The sequence below is a fragment of the Dermacentor variabilis genome, unplaced genomic scaffold (assembly GCF_050947875.1).
Source record: "Dermacentor variabilis isolate Ectoservices unplaced genomic scaffold, ASM5094787v1 scaffold_12, whole genome shotgun sequence".
NCBI classification, from domain to species: Eukaryota; Metazoa; Arthropoda; class Arachnida; order Ixodida; family Ixodidae; genus Dermacentor; species Dermacentor variabilis.
In genome coordinates, this window is record NW_027460280.1 from 61,495,484 (window position 1) to 61,515,454 (window position 19,971).

The following is a 19,971-nucleotide window of genomic DNA, read 5'->3' on the forward strand; positions in this document are numbered from 1 at the left end:
ACCGTACATGTTTATTCGTCCAGTCTCGGTAAGGCTTGTAAATGAGCCTTAAGAAAGGGCGCGTCGCATGCAAAAAAAAAAAGAAGAAAAAAAAAGAAAAAAAAAAGGGTTGTCGCAACTTGTGTAAAATGAGCATATACAGGTTCAGTTCAGCACAATGTACAAGAGAGAGAGAGAGAGAGAGATAAAAAAAAAGAAAAGGCCTAAGGAACTATCAATCGCAGCGTATATCACTTTCCAACGGTCGTGAAGACCTCGTAGTCCAGCACTGTAAAGTTGTAGTCGCCCATGAGCAGAGTGCACGAAGCGCCCTCTCCGTCGTAAGAGTGCGGTAGGTTCGAGTAGCTCTCCATGTTGGAGTTGCAGTGATTAGAGATGCTCAGGTCTGCGCCAGCCCCGAAAATCGGCCCGTATCTGCGATGAACAGATAAGAGAACGACAGAGAGCTGAGGAAGTTTGCAGGAATTCGTGGTACGCAGAAGGGGGGCGGCGTGCAATAAGACGGACACACTAAGAACGAGAAGGACAACACAAACGCCGGCGCTCGTGTTGTCATTCTCGTTCTTCTTGCGTCTGTGCTTTGCACGGCTGTTTTTCCGTACGCCATAAACAGACAAGAAGCACGGCCGGCAGAGGAACTGACTACATTGATTTAATTGTCGCAACAAGCCCGCCGCTTTGAAACCATAAATGCGATTTGGTGCATCTTAATGCGATTTATCTTTGTTGCTTGACAATGTTAACGTAAAAGATTTCTTTCATCCGTATGTCACGTCATGGAATATTTAGAAAAAAAGCAAACTGAACGTAACAAACGTAAGAAACAAAACAAACGTAACAAACAAAAGTACTGGTGCGCGAATATTGGAAATTTAGAACACGAATCGAATAGCAACGACTATACGATTCGTAGTCGATTCGAGAATCCCCTATTCGAGAATGTCGAATATTTCTTTCCGCTCGAATAAGGGATAGCAACACTTACTGGAGTCTACAGGGAGAAAGATCGATGGTAGTGGTGACTGTTCCGAATGATTCTGCTGCTGGAGACCAGCGGTTGTTGCGAAGTGGAGCCATTTCTTGAGCGAACGCACGGAGGAGTCAGATACTGGTCGACAATTTTCAGTCATTCAAAAAGATGTGTCGTCTTTAGACAGCCTACGAATTTGTAGTCGCGATAGATGCAAGGCAGTTTCCTTGGCCAGCCTCACCACGTTCGTATAGATTTAAAACAATATATGGTGCTACAGTATTACACCTATAGATCCTTTAACGAACGTAACACTCTTCGTTTATATGGTGACGTGCCGTTTGTTTGTTTCATCACTGCATGAGCACTTCTTTTGTGCCAGCGCCAACTAGTGCTTGCAAAAGAATGGCGCGCGCAACACGTCACATATACTATTTCTTTAAGTAAGCGCGAGCACGAGCAGGGTGCGTCACAGACGCAGGAATGAAAGTCCGGAACAACTGTCAACCTCACCACGGTCCTTCGCACGCGCCAAGTCGCATAGCAACAAGTTGCTTATGAAATCGAAGGCACGCCAGTTTCCCCCACACGGTTGTACCTCTCGAAACTTTGCCCGAGGGATAAAACGATGTGGTATATTTTTTCCCATTACTGATATGTTCTTCGCCGGTGTACACTAAATCCCTGATCATGCCAACGGCGTCATACTACCGCCGCCACCTTGCTGCTGTCACACACACGCATACAGAAACGCTCGCGTCACACACACACACAATTGTGAGCCTTACACAAACATATTGTTCCATTTGGTAACGCCTTGCAAGACCCCAGACGATGCTGGATAGCCAACTACTTGCAAAATTCTTCGCGTAACATAAATGTTCACAAGTGCGTGGAATCTACATTTTTTCTTAGTCTTCATTAGCGTTATTGGACGTCACTCTTTTGACTTTCTCAGCTTCCTTCTCATCCCTCTATTTCAACTAGCTGTCCAGAATCTGATTCTTTAGGACGATTTTCAAGCCCTGCATTCAAAATGAACCTCTCTATATCTCTCTATCAAGGCGTGCGCGGGTACTTACTCGGGGTGGTGGGAGATGGCGAACATCTTCTTGACGATGTCGAACTTTGTGGGCGGTAGGTCCGCGTTGTTGATAAGCGTGAAGAGGAAGGCTTTCTCCGAGGCAATGTACCGGCCGCGGCCTCCCGTCTTGCCCCAAGGTACGTCGCTGAAGCCGCCGCATAGCTGTCCCTGAGAACCCTGCATGTCACCGCCGCACACTCAGAACAAGAGGCACATAAGACGTCGTGTGCAGGCCCATTCACACTCGCCACTCGGCTCTCACCATTGCCGCCGCGGATAACTGTGGATTTAAGAATTCTTACGGTACAGCGTGCCCTCAATCATCACTAGTATGTTGTCTTCGCCACAAGTTTAAGGTCCACTTAGCGCACGAGTGCCACTGATGTTAGATTGTGTGCTGTGTCTTCTCCAACACGGCAAGTTCTCTAAACCTTTAGAGAATTGGGACAGCTATCTTCAGTTACCGTACAACTGGAGCGTCTACGACAGTTAGCCTGAACGCATGCTTACCAGGGCGATGACAAAAGTGGGGCTGTGCCCGTCGCACAGGTGGTGAAATGACTCGGCCGAGTAGCCATGGTTGGAGGCCCGGTAAAGCAGCCGCCAAAGCTGCTTCGGTGCACCGTACCAGGCGTTCAGCACTTGTTGCAGTCGTAGCTTGGGCCCAGTGAGCAATTGCGAGCCCTGGAAGAGTCGCAGTGAGGTGCGCGGCTGAAGATGCCGCTCCTCCAGGTGCGTGAATTTGCTCGGCAGCGCCGCGTACCGGTACCTGCGCAAGACGTCTCTTGAGGAAAAATCTCCTTTGCCATGCGGCACAGCGGATAAGCAACAAACGGGAAACGTAGCGTTTTTATTTTGCTTAATAGGTGACTTCCTACCTTTCCAACGTCAATTCCATTGGAACAGCACCCGTCGGTTCAACCTCTTCGGCAAACACTTGACTGTCGATAAGTAGCAATCGCACGTGATTGATGACTCCCAGAAGTTGCTGGAAAAAAAAGAAAGAAAACGAGCACTTTGGAATGCGCGTTATAACTAGTAGCTTTAGCGCATGAACATCCGAAAAAAGACCAGTATAATACGGTAGAACAACTCTGTCTACACGATTACAAAATGGTTTGATCATGAGAGACATAATAACTTTTATACTCCTGTAATGGCTCCCGCTTGTTAATGCAATGCTCAGTCAGTAACCGGCATTTTTCAGCTGACATGACGAGGAGGTCAGGTAAGCTAAATAACTGCGATGAAGGAGGGTAGGAGGAGGTTGTGTTCAAGTACGTACGCAAGCACCAGGAAAGGCACACACTCGTTTATGTACGTACGTATGTATGTATGTATGTATGTATGTATGTATGTATGTATGTATGTATGTATGTATGTATGTATGTATGTATGTATGTATGTATGTATGTATGTATGTATGTATGTATGTATGTATGTATGTATGTATAAGACGGCGTCCATTGAAAGGGATTGCCGTGCAGCTGCTTAAGAAAATCGAAAACTGAAGGGAATTACAGAAGTGGGCTTCTCCCCACAAGGACCCTTTCAATAAAGAAGCCAGCTTTACAGACGCTTACTTAAAGGGACATTAAAGGCAAACATTAAGTCAAGCTAAGGTGATATATTAGTGCTCGAGAACCTCTAAGGCATCGCTAACAGAGCCTTAATAATTGAGAAATTGAGATCAATGCAGGACATGATTGGAGACCTCCCCGGGACATTCAAGTACTTGCCCGATGACGAAAGCACTCCTCAGTTAAATTCGGTCACTAGCTAACTTAAAACACATGCTCTGGCGGTGCCCCGCGTTACGCGACGGCGTCGCGTCGTCCAGATGAGAGGCTGCCCTAAGCAGCCTCGATTGTGAAGCACAGCTATGGGCAGTCCACCGGGCCCGCGACGCAGCAGAGAGGCTCGACCTTTCTGTACCGACGTGGGAGCGGCCCGCTACCACTGACGGGCGTTCCGAAGGACCAGAATAAAGTTTTACCATAACATACCATACTACTACTCAACCACTCGTTGCAGAAGACATCCTTGTATTGTATTATAGGACGAAATAAAATGCTACTTGTCTAGTTCTGTTTCATTTTTAGAAAAAAAGAACTCATTGAAATTACCCTTGACAACGACGCGGGCGGTAGACACGTTTCGTTTTCGCTCGACTCCGCGCCGCCCACGCTTTAGCGTTTAGGTAGCTCCGTTGTCGCGTAGTGCTGCGCTGGTTTTGCTGGCTCGCGAAACTCGCACAAACTGCGAGGAGCGGAGAATTCAACTTCCATGCGATGTCGCGGGATGCCCTAACGGTCTACGTCACTTGACCAAAATTGGCTGAAGGCTTAGCTTGGTTAAGCCTGGAAGATTGCGAAAGCAATACCCTTGGCTGCGCCTTGGTTCGGCTGATGGTGTGGACATGGTTGCCCTTTGTTAAACTTATGGCTATACATCATCCGACATAGCGCAAGGCAGCGCGCCGACCACTGCGAGGAATCGAGCTGTAGCCCCATTTATCCTCCTAGCGTGACGTCACACCAGCGAGCGCCCTCTCTCGGTAGCGCCGCAGCAGCGGCGCGCAAGGCTTCGCCTCCACCATCGATGCCGCGAGCTGGGGCCCCGTCTCTCGGTCTGGCGTGACGTCACACCAGCGAGCGCCCTCCTCGGTAGCGCCGCAGTAGCGGCGCGCAAGGCTTCGCCTCCACCATCGATGCCGCGAGCTGGGGCCCCTTCTCTCGGTCTAGCATGACGTCACACCAGCGAGCGTCCTCTCTCGGTAGCGCCGCAGCAGCGGCGCGCAAGGCTTCGCCTCCACCATCGATGCCGCGAGCTGGGGCCCCGTCTCTCGGTCTGGCGTGACGTCACACGGTCACGTGACACGCAGCTGTGTAAGGAGGCGCCACGACCACCGATGGGCTGAAAGTGCGAGCAGTATTGCTTTCGCAATAAAAAGCAGCTGCAGCGGCGAATCCATCGCTCTGTCTTGGCTCGGTACCGCCGTCTGACGGGCGCCGTTTTACTCACCGACGGCAGCAAAGGGTGGTGATGGTGTATGCAACGTCACCACTCCCCCCCCCTCCCCCGTTTGGGTGGCGGGTGATTTAATAATAATAATAATATAATAATATAATGATTTATTTCCATCACCATTACATTGATGGAGGTGATGGGAATAAAAGCGATTGACGCTTGACTAAGTTCCCACCCCCCGTACAGCAGGTAAGCAATTGAATTTCGAAAAAGGCATTCGGACCCTTCAGATGCAATTTTCTCGTAAATTGTCTTTTCTTGGCGCGAAACAAGCGTTGCGAGGTTTCTGGAATGGTATTTAAACAGTACACGTCGACTTACCATTTGCATTTAGTGTCCCTTTAAGGGGTGTTAAAGGACAATGATAATCAATTTAGGTTGGTAAAGCATTCTTTCAAAATACTATTTTGGATACTATCTTTAAAATAGTACTTTAAAGTCTGTATTTTACCGTGGAAAATGAAAGCCAATCTCCACAATTTTCAATTTACTTCCCAATTCTCAGCGCGCTGCGTTAGTATGGTGGCGCGGATTTTCGAGCATGCTCGCGTATTTGAGCCATTTTGCCGCTGGGAAAGTTTTTGAAGCTCGCCGCGCCGGCCCTTTCGGTTCCTTTAGAATGCAACGTTGTCCTTCTTTAGCGATATATAACTTAGAGGATCTAATTGGTCACTCACAATATTCGTGATGTCACAGTGATCTGGCGCGGGAACTTCAGGGCGGCGTTGCCATCCTCCTTTCCATTTTTCTTACTTTTGGAGCTTACCCTGCTGCTCCCACGGTAAGAGTTTTCCAATTGCCGAGGCGTTAGTTAATAGTAAATATTAACCTTGTATTCCTTTTTAGCGTCACTTGAAGCAATTATGTAAGTATAAGCGCTTTTGAAACAGCGTCGGCGTTCGCATACATTGGCTGCCGTCACTTTTCAGGCCTCAGAAATGAATGGAAGCAGATAGTGATGATGTATTGCCATCAAATGTAATACAGCCTGTACAGCATAACTATAAAAACCGCCTGGTGTTTCGGGGTTGTTCCAGGGTATTCAAGCAACAAACTTTCTCGTGCGTCATAAGAATGAAATATGCTTAGAATTTGTCGCCCATGATGCAACAGTACACTACGTGAGAGTGCCTTTGCTTCTAGCGGGTGTTACAACGTCCCATGGGAGTGAAAAACGTTTCCGTATATATTATTTGGTAAAAGCCTCACCAATCCAGATCACTCTGTTGCACTTTCTTTGTCAGTTCCTTTTTTTGCCTTTTATTTTACAGTGTTGTCGCAGCGAACTGCACTGCTAGAGAGGCAAAGAAAAGTCTTCCTCTAGCTCGTTTTTTTTTTAACTTCTTCTGCCCGCGTCTTAGAAGCGACCCTCCCAAGAGTCGTACACTGACTGTCACAGTGGATTATACAAGTTTGAGAACTAAACTTGCTGCAAGAAGTTGTCTTGAAGAAATATAACGGCGTCCCCTGCGATTTCTCACAGAAACGTTGTTGACGTTTACGCAAGTTCCTGCAGCCTTTACTGGATCTTCTTGATTGATTAACATACTGCATTTCAGGGAAAGCTTTTTTTTACGAAAGAAAGGAGAGAATATCAATGATGACGAGGCATGTCGTTAATCTTTTGTATATCTCGCGACAGAAATGAATGGCTAAAACATGATTGACCTGCTATTGGTCATGTCGAAAGCCGGAGCTACGATACCTGGCAAATCCTGGCCCTCTCCTCTTCTGTCCAGTGCGCAGTCGGCTGAGTGACTCCAGCATGGTGTTTCGCCCATGACAACACTGCTCGCCAAACGTCCTCTTCTTCCATTGCCAACTTGACCAAGGAAAATCAAAGAAATCACAGGAAGGAAAAAAAAAACCCATGACCAAAGCAACCTGGGCAAGGATCTATGGCGTAAATTTATGCGTGAAGAAAACAAGAGGCGCCGCGCACGGTCACCACATTTTTCTCACATTATGTCTCCGAAGTCTAACTGAGTCTATTGTGCCAACGTAAATTGTTGTGGAAGAGTATAAGCAGCCTGTATAAGCACTGAGCGACAGTGCGGTCAGTCCTGTCGCCTTCTTCCTTCCTTCCTACGATTTGCTCACTAAAATAACTTTTCCTTAAGTAAACTTGCTTCAGCTTTATATCTACACGTGCGCCTAGTGGTTAGACATGCGCGCACACAAACGCGGCGGTTTCTCTCTTTTGCAATACAGCATATCACCTGTGAGCGGTCTATAAAAAGGTAACGAAAAAAAGAAAAAAGAACGTATCGAGAAGGCAAGCAACCAGATTCCTTTTTATCGCAAATTTCACGATTCGGATTTTTCGCAAACGTGGCTATTGTCAAATTTTTTTATTCGTGATTTTTCGTGCATATTTTTTGGTTGCGGGTTTTGTGCGATTAGACATTGTCGCAGTTGTACGACAACAATACACTTTTTTTTTTCGAGAGAGAGAGACTCCAATATACGAGTTCAAATTTGTGTGGCTTTGAAGTGACCACCCGTGAAGCGGGGTTAATATATCCCTTCCGAGATTGACAGAACGCGCCACGAAAGCGGGCGAAGTTGCTTGGCGCCGCAACACACGCCGTGCGGAGTCAATGGCCGGCTCAAGTCAGGCGGGCAGGCGTCAAGTTATCACCACCGAAAAGAAACTCACGTAGTCCGAAGACACAAGGTGGATGAGGGCATCCTTGGGGAGGTTAAAAAATGCGCTCGTCTTGACGCACTCTATGGCGTTTTCGCCCACGAACGCTGTACACCTGTCCACGAATGACTTTCCCCCTTTTGTACCTGAAAAGCGAAAAGTTTAACAACACGTGAAGTACTTGCAACTCATGCAATTCTCACGAATGTTCTTGAAGTTCTTGAATTTTCATTTCCTCGTCATAACCAAGCGTTCACCAACCACGCAACCAGACATCACAACCACGCGCTCACTGAACTTTGCCATAAAGAAACATAAATATTGCCAAAAGTATAATTAAAGAACGTCACTTTTTTGTTCAACATGGCGCTTGCCAACAACAACAACAACAACAACAACAACAACAACAACAACAACAACAACAACAACAACAACAACAACAACGACGACGACGACGACGACGACGACGACGACGACGACGACGACAACAACAATGACGACGACGACGCCGACGACGAATAACTATCTAAGTATCTAATAAGTATCTAAGGGAACTGGAAGGCTGGCTGGATAGCTTACACTTAAACCTGAATGCTAATAATTGTGCTATCCTTGTTTTTCCCGTTAAAGATCCAGTATACATATCGCTTAAATATCATCTCGAAGATATCCCACAAGTAGAGTCACTCAAGTACCTTGGAGTTACTTACAAAAAAAAAAAATCTTAACTGGCGGCCGCATATTAAATATATTGCGACAAAAGGACCTCGTACAATCGGCATTTTGCGCAAGTTGAGCAATCGAAGAACAGGTTTGCGAAGAAAATCCCTCTTGATGGTATATAAAATGTACGTTCGTCCGGTGCTAGAATTTGGACGTGTTTTAATCTCAGGTGTTCCATCATAGTACTCACCTACGGGGCAGAAACCTGGAGGCTTACGAAAAGGGTTCTACTTAAATTGAGGACGATGCAACGAGCTATGGAAAGAATAATGATGGGTGTAAAGTTAAGGGATAAGAAAAGAGCAGATTGGGTGAGGGAACAAACGCGAGTTAATGACATCTTAGTTGAAATCAAGAAAAAGAAATGGGGGGGGGGGGCATGGGCAGGACATGTAATGAGGAGGGAAGATAACCGATGGTCATTAAGGGTTACGGACTGGATTCCAAGGAAAGGGAAGCGTAGCAGGGGGCGGCAGAAAGTTAGGAGGGCGGATGAGATTAAGAAGTTTGCAGGGACAACATGGCCGCAATTAGCACATGACCGGGGTAGTTGGAGAAGTATGGGAGGGGCCTTTGCCCTGCAGTGGGCGTAACCAGGCTGCTGCTGCTGCTGCTGCTGATAATGATAATGATCCATCATACAAGCTTCGGCCGCTAGTTTTGTTAGAACGAGAGTCGCTACGTCTGTGCTTAGGCCTCCCAAAATACGCTGCAAATGTCGTATTATACATGGAAGCAAGAATCCCACCCATTTTATGCTGATTTCACCTTCTGACCATTCAGACTTTCTTAAGGATATATGAATCACCATTAAACCATCCTCAAATTATTTTCATCTCCAATCCAGAACTATTTTTTCCTGTTCATTGGCCCAGTTTTCATAGACCACAGATTATATTTGTGCAAACATAACTTGAACCACTAAATGTGCAAATTCGCGATGTGCGTCCTAATAATAGGCATTCAAATTACCCATCGATCAGGTTCGACGACATTTTCCCAAACCAAGCGAAACTACTCCCTTACGGCATCTTAAACGCCATGTTGCAAGATTACCTAAGCACCCTAGAACCAAACATTATCATTGCAACAGATGCCTCACAGTGCGAGGAAAAAGTTGGCATTGGAATATTTTGTCTTGCACTCGACCGGTCTTTTTCTTTATGAATGCCTGACTTTGTGCCTATTTTTCTGGCCGAGTTGTTAGCAATAATCCTAGCTTCACGCAAATTAGAACAAATAATTACAACGGCTGCTATTCTTACTGACTCCCTTTCTGTATGCTCTTGCCTTACCGCTACTAATGAGGCACCCATGCTAAAAATCTTCCACTTACTAGTTCCTGCCCATGTGCAATGTGTTCATTTGATTTGGGTGCCTGGTCATAAAGGTTTGTTTTTTAATGAAACTGCCGATTCACTGGCAAATGCATCACTATCCGGCCCTGTTCTTCCTATTCTACCAGTGACAGCACAGATCACGGCGGCAAGATTTCGGATGCGATCAATTAGATTAGCCTTATCAAACCCACATTTGACTGCTTCTCCAGAGTATAAGCACCTGGCATTTCCCTGCCATAGCGAGTCCTGTTACACAAAGATACTTGAGGTCTGCCTCACCAAATTACGCTGCCGCATTCCCTCCCTAAATTTCTATTTACACAGGTCGAGTTTGGTTCACTTACCACTCTGTTATTTTTGTAATGAGGAGGAGACGATACAGCACTTTCTTCTATCTTGTCGCTGCTTTACGTTAAGAAAAAGATTGTTGGAAATACCCTTTCGAAGAATTGGCCTGGACTTGACAGAACCTGCAATTCTTTCGTTCGGGGCGTCCACTTTGGGATTCAGCCACGGGGATGCATGCTTCGCTGTCCAAACATTCCTTACAGAATCTAAACGAATGCCCTGCTAAATTCGCTTTTTTTTTGTTTTTCCTTTTAAATTACCTATTACACATTCAATATGGCCTTCCTGATTTTATTTCAACAGGTAATTCTGCACTATTCAATGCTGTTCCCATATATATTAGTACATTTATGCTCCATATTAATTTGAAATAATCCACCCATTTCTTGGCCAATCCCCCATCGTGGGTAGGAGCCACACGTGTCACAGGCTACAACAACAACAACAACATAGTGCATTAGTGAGTACACTTATTTTTGTTGAACCGGGCCGGCCGCATTAGCTCAGTGACTACGGCGTTGCACAGCTGAGATCGAGGTCGCGGGCTCGCTTCCGGCCGCGTCGGCCGCATTTCCACGGGGGATGAATGCTGGAACGCTCGTGTATCGTGCATTCAGGGGCTTCTTAAAGAGGCAGTACGAGGCGAAAATTAATCCGCAGTGCTTCGATACGGCGTGCTTCGTAATCAGATCGTTGTTTTGGCACGTGAATCACCAGAGTTTAATTTAGTGACTTTATTTTGTTATCTGTTATATTCATCTTGTTTTCTCACTATTTTCATTTTTGACTGAGTAGTGTTTGGGACTTTGGCATAGCCGGTCCTAAACAGGCCTGCCTTCCTGTTCTTTTTTCAATTCATATAAAAAGAAGTGTGGCTTTGAGGAACGTGGACTATGGAACGAATATGAAATTAAATACTTCGGGTTTGGGTTACCTACATCGCTCGCCAACCTATCAAAGGATGCGAACTAATGAGAGGGATAAGGTTTAGTTTCAAGCGTGCACCTGTGCAGCACACTTAGAACGCCCTTCAATTTCGGGTTTCATATTACTCAAAATTTATGAGAGTATAAACATGAACGCCCGCTTTGAGTCAGTAATCATGGAGAAATTTTTTTTTTTTTTCGGATAGCGTATCATACGTTTTTCTCTGGCTACTTTCATCAACAAAAATAAATTACATTAAGAGCACTCATCGTTGCGTGACTAATAAATTTATTCAGAAGCATAAGATAAGAAGGTTCGCACCAAGGAAGCAAAAAAAAAAATTTTAAAACGTCCTTAGGCACGTGTCTCAAGTGCTAACGTTGATCTAACTGTACAGCTTTTCAGAAAAGAGTCGCCACTAAAAAGATAATTTTGCTTTCTACGCAAAGTATGCTGCCAGACATTGACGTACGCACTATGCATGCCTGTGCGCTGCCTTCAAAATGCCTTCATGGATTTCGAGCTCCGGGCCCAGCCCCCGAGTGAACTCTGTCCACTACGCACACAGCAGTTGGTACGCCAGAGCGATTCGTAAGAGGCGCCGGCCAACGAGCGAACATCTCATTAGCGACGTGTCCAATGATAAAGAATTCTTTCAAACGAGAAGCTTTGCAAATGCGTGATTAGATTTCTTTCCAAAGAGAAAAAAAAATATGATTGGAAAATTTAAGAGATGAGGCGTAAATTAGCATCAGCATTATCGCAGCATCCTCGTGAGCGGCCACGTGCAATCTACAACAGCGCCACAGTTGCGTTTGTGTAGAAGCAGGGTTTGGGTACGGGGTAGTTGGAATTCAATTGTTTCAAACATCACTTACAGGGCGTACATGGACAGGGACCAAAAGAACGACGAAGACAAGCGCTGACTTTTAACTGATTTTTATTTTGAGTAACACGCATATATACTGAGACACCAAGACCAAGATTTTTTTAATTCTGTTTAATTGTGAGGAGAACTGTTTGGCGGCCTCTGTTCACCAGATGTTGGATCTGTTTGAAGAATGCTTATCTCCGCTCACACTCACGCATGAGCTTCAGGAGAATGGGTCACTCAAGGTTTTTAGATTTGAATTTTTTATCTTTGAATGTCACCATTTCATCTTTTAACCGGCAACATGCATGCTGGATGTATGAGCAGCGAGCTAATAAGCCTCTATTATCCTACGCATCTGCCCATTCAAAAGTGGTTAAGAGAGGTATCGTTCATGCTTGCTTGTATAATGCACTAACGAAATCCTGTTATCATTTGATAGAACCTAGTTTCAGTTCGCAGATTGCTCGGTTGAGGGCGGCAGAGTACCCCAGCAACCTTCTTGTCTCAGTCTAGGAGAACTTGCGTAGTAAGTTAAGCACCGATCCTCACAGCATTGAGCCTCAGGTACATGATTGAAGAGACAAGACAACTGTTATCCCGTAAGTTCATGGGATCTCCCACAAACTTAAAAAAAAAATACGACAAAGAGCAGGTATCGATGTTGTTTTCTCTGCTCCAAAAAAAAAAAAAAAAAACCTGCCTTGCTTTGTGTCAGAACGTAGGGCTTGCAGTATTAATCATAGAAAAAAGTATACAGTTTGTTCGAAAGGTATCGTGTACAAGATACCCTTGAAATGCTGTCGGTATTATATAGGGCAGACAGGTAGATCTCTCAATGTTAGGTTGCAAGAACGTAGCAATAAAGTGCGCAAAGGGCGGGAAGGGTTTCTAGGTGTCCATTGTGCACAATGCGGCTGTATCCCGCTTTCTGAAAGAAACCACTATTTTAGCTAGGCATTCTAATGAATGCACTAGACTTATCATTAAAGCAGCAGCGATTGCTCAAGGTGACCCGGTTAGCAAGCCGCCAATTGCATTAACAGATAAAAAACTTTTTTTTTTTTAGGTCGCACATGCGCTCTCGTTCATCTTAAGGCTGCGGTCATGGTTTCTTTGAATTTTGAATGCACACTCATGTCGGTTTTATGCTTTGTGGGGGGCGGGGGGCCTTTTGTCTTGGGTGTCTCAGTATATATGCGTGTTATTAAAAATAAAAATCAGTTGGAAGTCAGCGCTTGTCTTCGTCGTTCTTTTGGTCCCTGTCTATGCACGCGCTCTATACGTTATGGCGTTTGTATAGTACTGTACTATACATACACTATACTATACTATACTATACTATACTATACTATACTATACTATACTATACTATACTATACTATACTATACTATACTATACATATACTCTACTACATATAGTAAAGCATAGTACTGATTGTATGGCATGTGACTGAACCGTGCGTTTAGTAATCCAGGAGTGTACTCGTGTTCTGGTAACTTTAATCTAACGTTCGAACAGATACTGTTCGAAGCCGCCCTAAAGTTCAGCCACGTCTGTCAACCCCCTCGCCCCTCCCCCCCCCCCCAAAAAAAAAAGATGTTAAATCTTGTTCCCTGCGCTCAAACAGTGAGTGAAAAACGTACTTGACCACGAATATGAAGGGTGGAGTGCTTTAACAGCGCAACTCTGCCGGTTCAACATTTTGTAATAAAGGCTACATCTCGGTTACAAATCAGGGCTTAAACCGTTTTAAGTAAAGCATGTAAGAGTGCATAATATTTGCTTGCATCTCAGCTAATACACTTGGTAACCTAAGTATGACATATCTCTATTAATTCCACCACTTCTTCCAGTGATGCATCTACCTTGCAAGCGAGTGAGTCAGCGGATTCACGCAACAAAGAAAGAAAGAAACAAAGAAACAAACAAACAAACAAACAAACAAACAAACAAACGACGCAAGAGACTTGCCTGAGCTAGAAACCCTGTCTTCCATAGCCAAAGCGGAAGCCAAGAACGTGCACGCATTGTGAATGGACATGGTGCTGGTGACGTGGTCCTCGCAACTTTGCCGCAACTCTTCAATGCCCAGTTCATGCGCAAGGGCTAGCGCTTCGAACACTGTGCTGTCCTGCAAGTGTATCTGAAAAAAATTGGCAGTGGCTTAGCTCGGCTATGCCAGGATATAAGTAGCGAAAGCTAAGGCACAGCATGGTTAGCCTTGGTTAAGCTTTATTGCAAGTCCAGGTTAGTCTGGTTGTCTAGCTATGTTGCAGCGCTTAGCCAGTCGTTCGGCGCGCTGTTCGTCTGTTTCCTGGGCGATTCGTTTCCTCTTCATGTCGTTCCGATGTCGATTCCAGGCCTCCTCCTGCTTATCAGAATTGTCGCCGTCCACACTGCCGCGTCAACTGTGGGTGCGGCGTACGCGAGCTCTCCTTTTTAATCCTACGACATCTTATCAGGCATGCGACGCAGCTGGTGAAGCGAGCGGAGGCGAGCGCAAGCGCGGCGCTGCGCAGCGGCGGAACACCTGTGGCTTGGTGCTACTAGTGGCGCATGCGCAGTAGTGACTAGGGGGCGAGCGAGCGAGCGAGAGAGAGAGAGAGAGAGAGAGAGAGAGAGAGAGAGAGAAATATCCGCGGCGAGGCGAGCGTTATGACGTCATGTGCCACTTCGGAGCACCGCCACGGCGAAATCACAAGTTCGTGGCCAGTAAAGCTTTCGCTTTAAAAAATTAAGGAAAGAATGAAAAGAACATTCCAGCAAAGTGCCTCGAAAAGCCCTCCCCGACAAAGCAACAACAACGACAAAAACAAAAGTACAGAGTTATTATGAAAGATTCGCGTATAAGCACAAAAAATAAAATTGCAAGCGCCGCAATAGGATACGTAGATAACACGACATGAGCTGTAATCACACTATTCAGAACTTAAAAAAAAAGAATGTTCACATTTGAATACTTCAAGTCTATCGCTGGCAATCGAAATTAAGGTGTGAAACAAATCTTTGAAGTGATCCAGCTGGAGAAACCTAGGAATCGCAGCTGATGAACTGACCATTCATAGATATACGCATCGAGGGTATATTTCGCTTCTGTGTCTGTTTGCAGAAATACGAAAAAAAAAAACAGTAAGCGTCATTGGGAGCTTGAATGTGCACATGGCAGTAATTGCAAATAAATGTATTTGAAGCATCTTATTAAATACTGAACTACCCGTTTGTCTACTTCAAGGAAAACGAAATACAAATTCAGTGATGTATCGGGAGATTTTTCGGCGAGGGAATAAAGAAATCCATTAAACTAGGCAATACAAAACTAAATATTTCTCTGCGTGTGGAACTGTGTCGGTTCATCGCATGTAGTTAGAAACACCCACGAAGTGCATCGGGATGTGATTACAAACACTGGTTGATCTACTGTTGGGGTTCAGCGACGCGCGACGTCGGAGATTATACCAGTAATGAGATGCTACGCCTTAATTTTGACCCCCTGACGTTCCTTTACGTGCACACACACAGACGTTTTTTTTTTTTTTGTATTCCGCGCTCATCAACATTCGGCCGATGCGTGGTCGGGAATCGAAGCCGCTACCTCATGCTCAGCACCCGAGCGCCGTAGACACCGAGTCGCCGCGGTTGCTTATCGCAAATAACGATAAGATAAAATTATAGGTTACACGCTTAAGTAACGAAGTTACAACCAAAATGAGGAAAACCGACAATGAAGCCAAATAAAGCATAAGGGAAGTTAACCGTTATGTTTAATTTAAATGGCAGAAATAATGAGGAAAATGGAAATGAAAGTGGACGAAAAGACAGCTTGCCGCAGGTGGAAGCCGAATCCACACCTTCCGCGTTACCCACGCGATGTTCTTTTTTTTTTCGCTGTGGCCAACGTACCACGTCTACTTTCATTTCCATTTTTTCATAATATTTCTACATCTCAATTAAACGTACCAAATCATTTTTCCTTGTGGTTTCTCTGGTTCCGCGGCTGCCGAATTGCGATGGGGGCGCGATGCTAAAACGCCCATCTACTCAGCTTTAGATACATGTTAAAGAAACACAGGTCGTCAAAACTAATCGTGAGTCCCCCCACTACGGCGTGCCTCATAATCAAATCGTGGTTTTGGCACCCAAAACCCCGGAAATAATTTTCTTTCGCTCATATGTAACGAAGCATGTTTTCGCACTGGCAGAAACTGGTCACCGGCTAAGCTATCGGGGAAAAAACAACTGAAATCTTGAATGTTCCAAAGACTGAAAAAGGGGACCAGCCAAAAAAAGAATACACACACGCACGCACACGCACGCACGCGCACTCATGTATAGCCAACAAGTAACTGTGTGGTCCGAAATTAGCGCCAACGCAGCGCAGTCCTCGCTAGTTCGTGTCTATTTTTGTAGATGGCGCACACCTCTGGCGTTTTCGGTGGGACTTTCGACGAGCGCTTAGCTGTTGAGACACTCCGCTTAAGAGCTCTTCGGCAGCTTTTCATGATAGTTGAAAACGTATGTTAGTGATCAACACAAAACAATACATGTATACGGCAAAGTGACAATAAAGGGCCAGAAAGTAGGTTATTTCCTTTGCTGACGCTACTCGACTCTGCAGCAACAGCCTTTGACCGCACTAAACATGAGAGCATTGGTGAAAAAGAAACAAAAAGCTTTAGCGTTTTGTGAAGTTAAAAAGGAAAAGAAAATTTTTATGTGAAGTGCATTTAGCCGGCCGCGTATTGCGCATTAAAGTGTTTAATGTAAAAATATGGCACATTTGAAAGCAAAACATGACAGTATTTGTTTCTGAAAGTTTAATCGATATAATTTTTGTTTTAAGAGCGACAACGTTGAAGCTTGTGAAGATATCCAAAATTTGTTTTGTACCATGTACTCGTAGGTAATTACCAGTTGTGTGAACCCGCTGTCGTATTCAGTAGGTTTATGCTGATGTGACTTGTTTATGCTGATGTTTATGCTGATGTGACTAGCATATGAAAATTTCTTAGCGGTGCACATTTAAAATTATTTTCGAAAATTTGATTGGATTACGTTTTTGATTCAAATAAGGTTTTTTCTCTCTCTCTCTCTCTCTTTCTTTCTCTCTCTCTCCCCTCTCTTTTCCTGTTTAGGTAGGTGTTCCAAAGGTTGCTTCACTACACGTCTTTGCCGCATCGCGCGTTGCAATGCAGGGAAGATGTAGATAAATGACGCCAAGGACGGTGAGAGGACCGAAATTCCATTATACTTTGGTCTCTTAAAACAAATTTTGTAGCGAGTAAAATCTTGGGGAGCAGTAACGAGCCATAATTAAAAAAAAAGCACGAATATAGTCGTGCTCAAGGCATGACGTGTTTGTAACTCGCCATGATTCGAAAGATTAGGCGTAGAAGACACGGGCCCAAGAGGAACAAAAAATGCAACGCAAACGTTGTCTATCGAAAGCGGTCCCACTGTTGCGACAACAACAACAACAACAACAACAACAACATCTGCGCATGTTCTGGGGAGCGCAGCCATGGAGACTGCGTTGACAAAGACAATGGAGCCACGGAGAAGGAACTTGCCACGCAGACTGTTGAACCTCTTCTGCGTGAATTGGCTGCCGTTTTGTAATCACAGCTATTGAATCACAGGCTACCAGAACGCACCGGCTTATGACACCAACACGACAATCAGACAGACAATCTTAGAAGGCACTGCGCACTGCGACTCTAGCTTAAAACAACGAGACATTCTTGGCCCGTGGAGAAACACTGCTTGCGCATTGCGCGAAAACTACAGGCCCTGATGAAATTTGATGAGCAGGCTGGAGTTTGTGTGTGTGTGGATGTATTGGCCGTTTGGTTGTTTGTAGCATGCTAGGCCGTCAGCCAAGCAAAGATCTCCAACTTCCATTAAAGACAGCATCCTTCTCTCCGACCAGACATGCAATGCACCGACTTACCTTTCGCACGTCAGACATTATTTCTGGTGACGTCATGCATTTCGCAGGCGCATACCAGTTGCATCACTGCGGTGCCTGTGCATTAATTACCCGGTGTGTTTAGAGAGTACGTCGCAACTATTCGTTTTATATGATGATTAGAAGAAAGTGATCATGACAAAGCATGACAGATGAATGAAAAGCTGTATAGGACACTGCTTGGTTACACAGGTTCCAAAGCTCGTATATACTATGTAAACGTGCGAGTGCGTGATTTACGTTCCGCCACACAATCTCGTGGTACCCACCGGCGTTAGCGGTGAGGTTACGCGGTCGGTTAAGATAAAAAACAGTCGAGTAGATTTCAACTCATCGTGCCAATAATCATCCAGCACCTCATTAATGCTCGGCAAACCGAGAAAGAGTAATAGTCAGTACAGTACAGCACGGTGAGAGCGTCAGCGTTTGCGATATTGTCATAATACGTCCCAACCCAACCGCTTACTGTCACTTCCTAACGCCTTATTAAGTCATACTAAGTCATAATAAGTTTTATTTTTCTGTCTCTGGAATAGTGCCGTGACTTACTATACACAATTTGATTGTACTGTTATTCAGCAGAGCAGCAAAAATGTTCTCGTGCTAAGAGAGCAAGAATCTCCCGAGAAGCCAACCCATACCATGAGGAATTGCCGGAAGTTTGCCTGCGAGGTCTCGACGTCCCAGGTGGATAAGAAGGCTTATTCTCAAAAGTCTGGAGAAGCGTTGCGGACGAGCTCCACCCGTGCTGTTCTGCAGACTGCACGAACGTTGTCGTGCTTGCAGGAACCTCTCTACGAGAACGTGTGGCCGCTTGAGGAATTTTTTTTTTCTCGTCCAAGTACAACCCAGGCCATTGTTGTCCGACAAAGACGTGTATTTTTAGTGCTGTTCGAAAGCCTGTCCTCGAAAAAAAAAATAAACTGAAGCAGCCACACTCAGGAAGGACCTTGCTACCAGTTTATGAAACGACATCGAAAGTAAATAGAGCGAGCACTCAGCTTACTGGCTCTTTCGAAGAAGATGCAGCGGGGCTCAGAAGAGCGACGGGAATGTGGCTTGACATATTCCTCGATGCAGACGCATAAGCCGAACGTTCCGTTTCGCGCTACCAACTCGGGAAACAACGCATGGCTGGAAGTGGTCTTCAAGTTTCTTCGGTGGCAGCTGTTCTACGCTTGTCTGGAAGCATCTTGTAGTAATTCGGAGGCCCAGACGTTTGTTGAGAACCTTCCACGTCAAACTCTGGCGACCTAGCTGCTGTAAGCGCAGTCTATATACTGCCCGTACTTCCTCCTGCAGCACCACGGGGTGCTCGGTAATAAAAGAAAAATGGTATCGTACAGCTCATTGATGAACTTGAATGGCGAACGTGGAGTGCTTTGACTGTTGAGTTAGTCCTGCAATTGTCGTCAGTTAATCTGCGGTTCGTAGATGTATGGTTGTGACTGCGGACTACCCATGCGTTGCGCCTGTGCAAAGTAAAATGTTTTTTTTTTTAAAGCCGGTTGAAATAGAAACGTTTGACAGAATGGATAGGGTAGCCGAAGTGACGTTTTATTACGTGCTTTATTATATACTGTTGGCAGAAATTATCACAACCAAGTCATTAACGTACTGATGTGAGGTTCTTAGTTTTACCACGTGGTCGTACTGCTGCCGCCAATGGCAAAATAGGTCCAAGGACTTCTCAAAATATTGTGGAAGGCCTTAACCCCTTGGCCAGTCTAATGACGCGTAAAACGACCGGCACACTGGTCTAGAGCGTGGAAGGAAGTGGAGAGAGGAGGACGTGCATCCACGTAACGTAAGTGTGTTAGCGCCGACTAACGTATAGGCTGCTGGTTCGAGACAACGTGCCTATGGACATCACCTCGCAGATGGACTGGTCTCCTATACTCGGACTTGTCGCTATGTCAGTGGCATTCACTGCTTCCTTTTATCGACGATACCATTCCGTGCCCCAGGCGAGCCTCGTCAGTCTTCACCATGCAAATCAAAGGCCTATCTTATCGGCGTCGCGACTGACCGATAGGTCACGCGATCGGGGCTGTCTTGTATG

The 19,971-nt window shown here is 45.4% G+C and overlaps 1 protein-coding gene across 1 annotated transcript in view; it reads right to left on the reverse strand.

Moving 5' to 3' along the window:
* LOC142565786 (kelch-like protein 20) overlaps positions 1–19,971 on the reverse strand; it is a 172,743-nt gene continuing 152,772 nt past the window's right edge. Inside the window, exons 4-10 of the mRNA XM_075676318.1 lie at positions 13,916–14,087; positions 7,744–7,877; positions 6,790–6,906; positions 2,933–3,042; positions 2,565–2,823; positions 2,053–2,231; positions 1–414 (exon numbers count right to left, since the gene is read on the reverse strand). Of these exons, the coding sequence (XP_075532433.1) occupies positions 231–414; positions 2,053–2,231; positions 2,565–2,823; positions 2,933–3,042; positions 6,790–6,906; positions 7,744–7,877; positions 13,916–14,087 (1,155 nt within the window). The 3' untranslated portion in view covers positions 1–230. The remainder of the gene's footprint in view (positions 415–2,052; positions 2,232–2,564; positions 2,824–2,932; positions 3,043–6,789; positions 6,907–7,743; positions 7,878–13,915; positions 14,088–19,971) is intronic.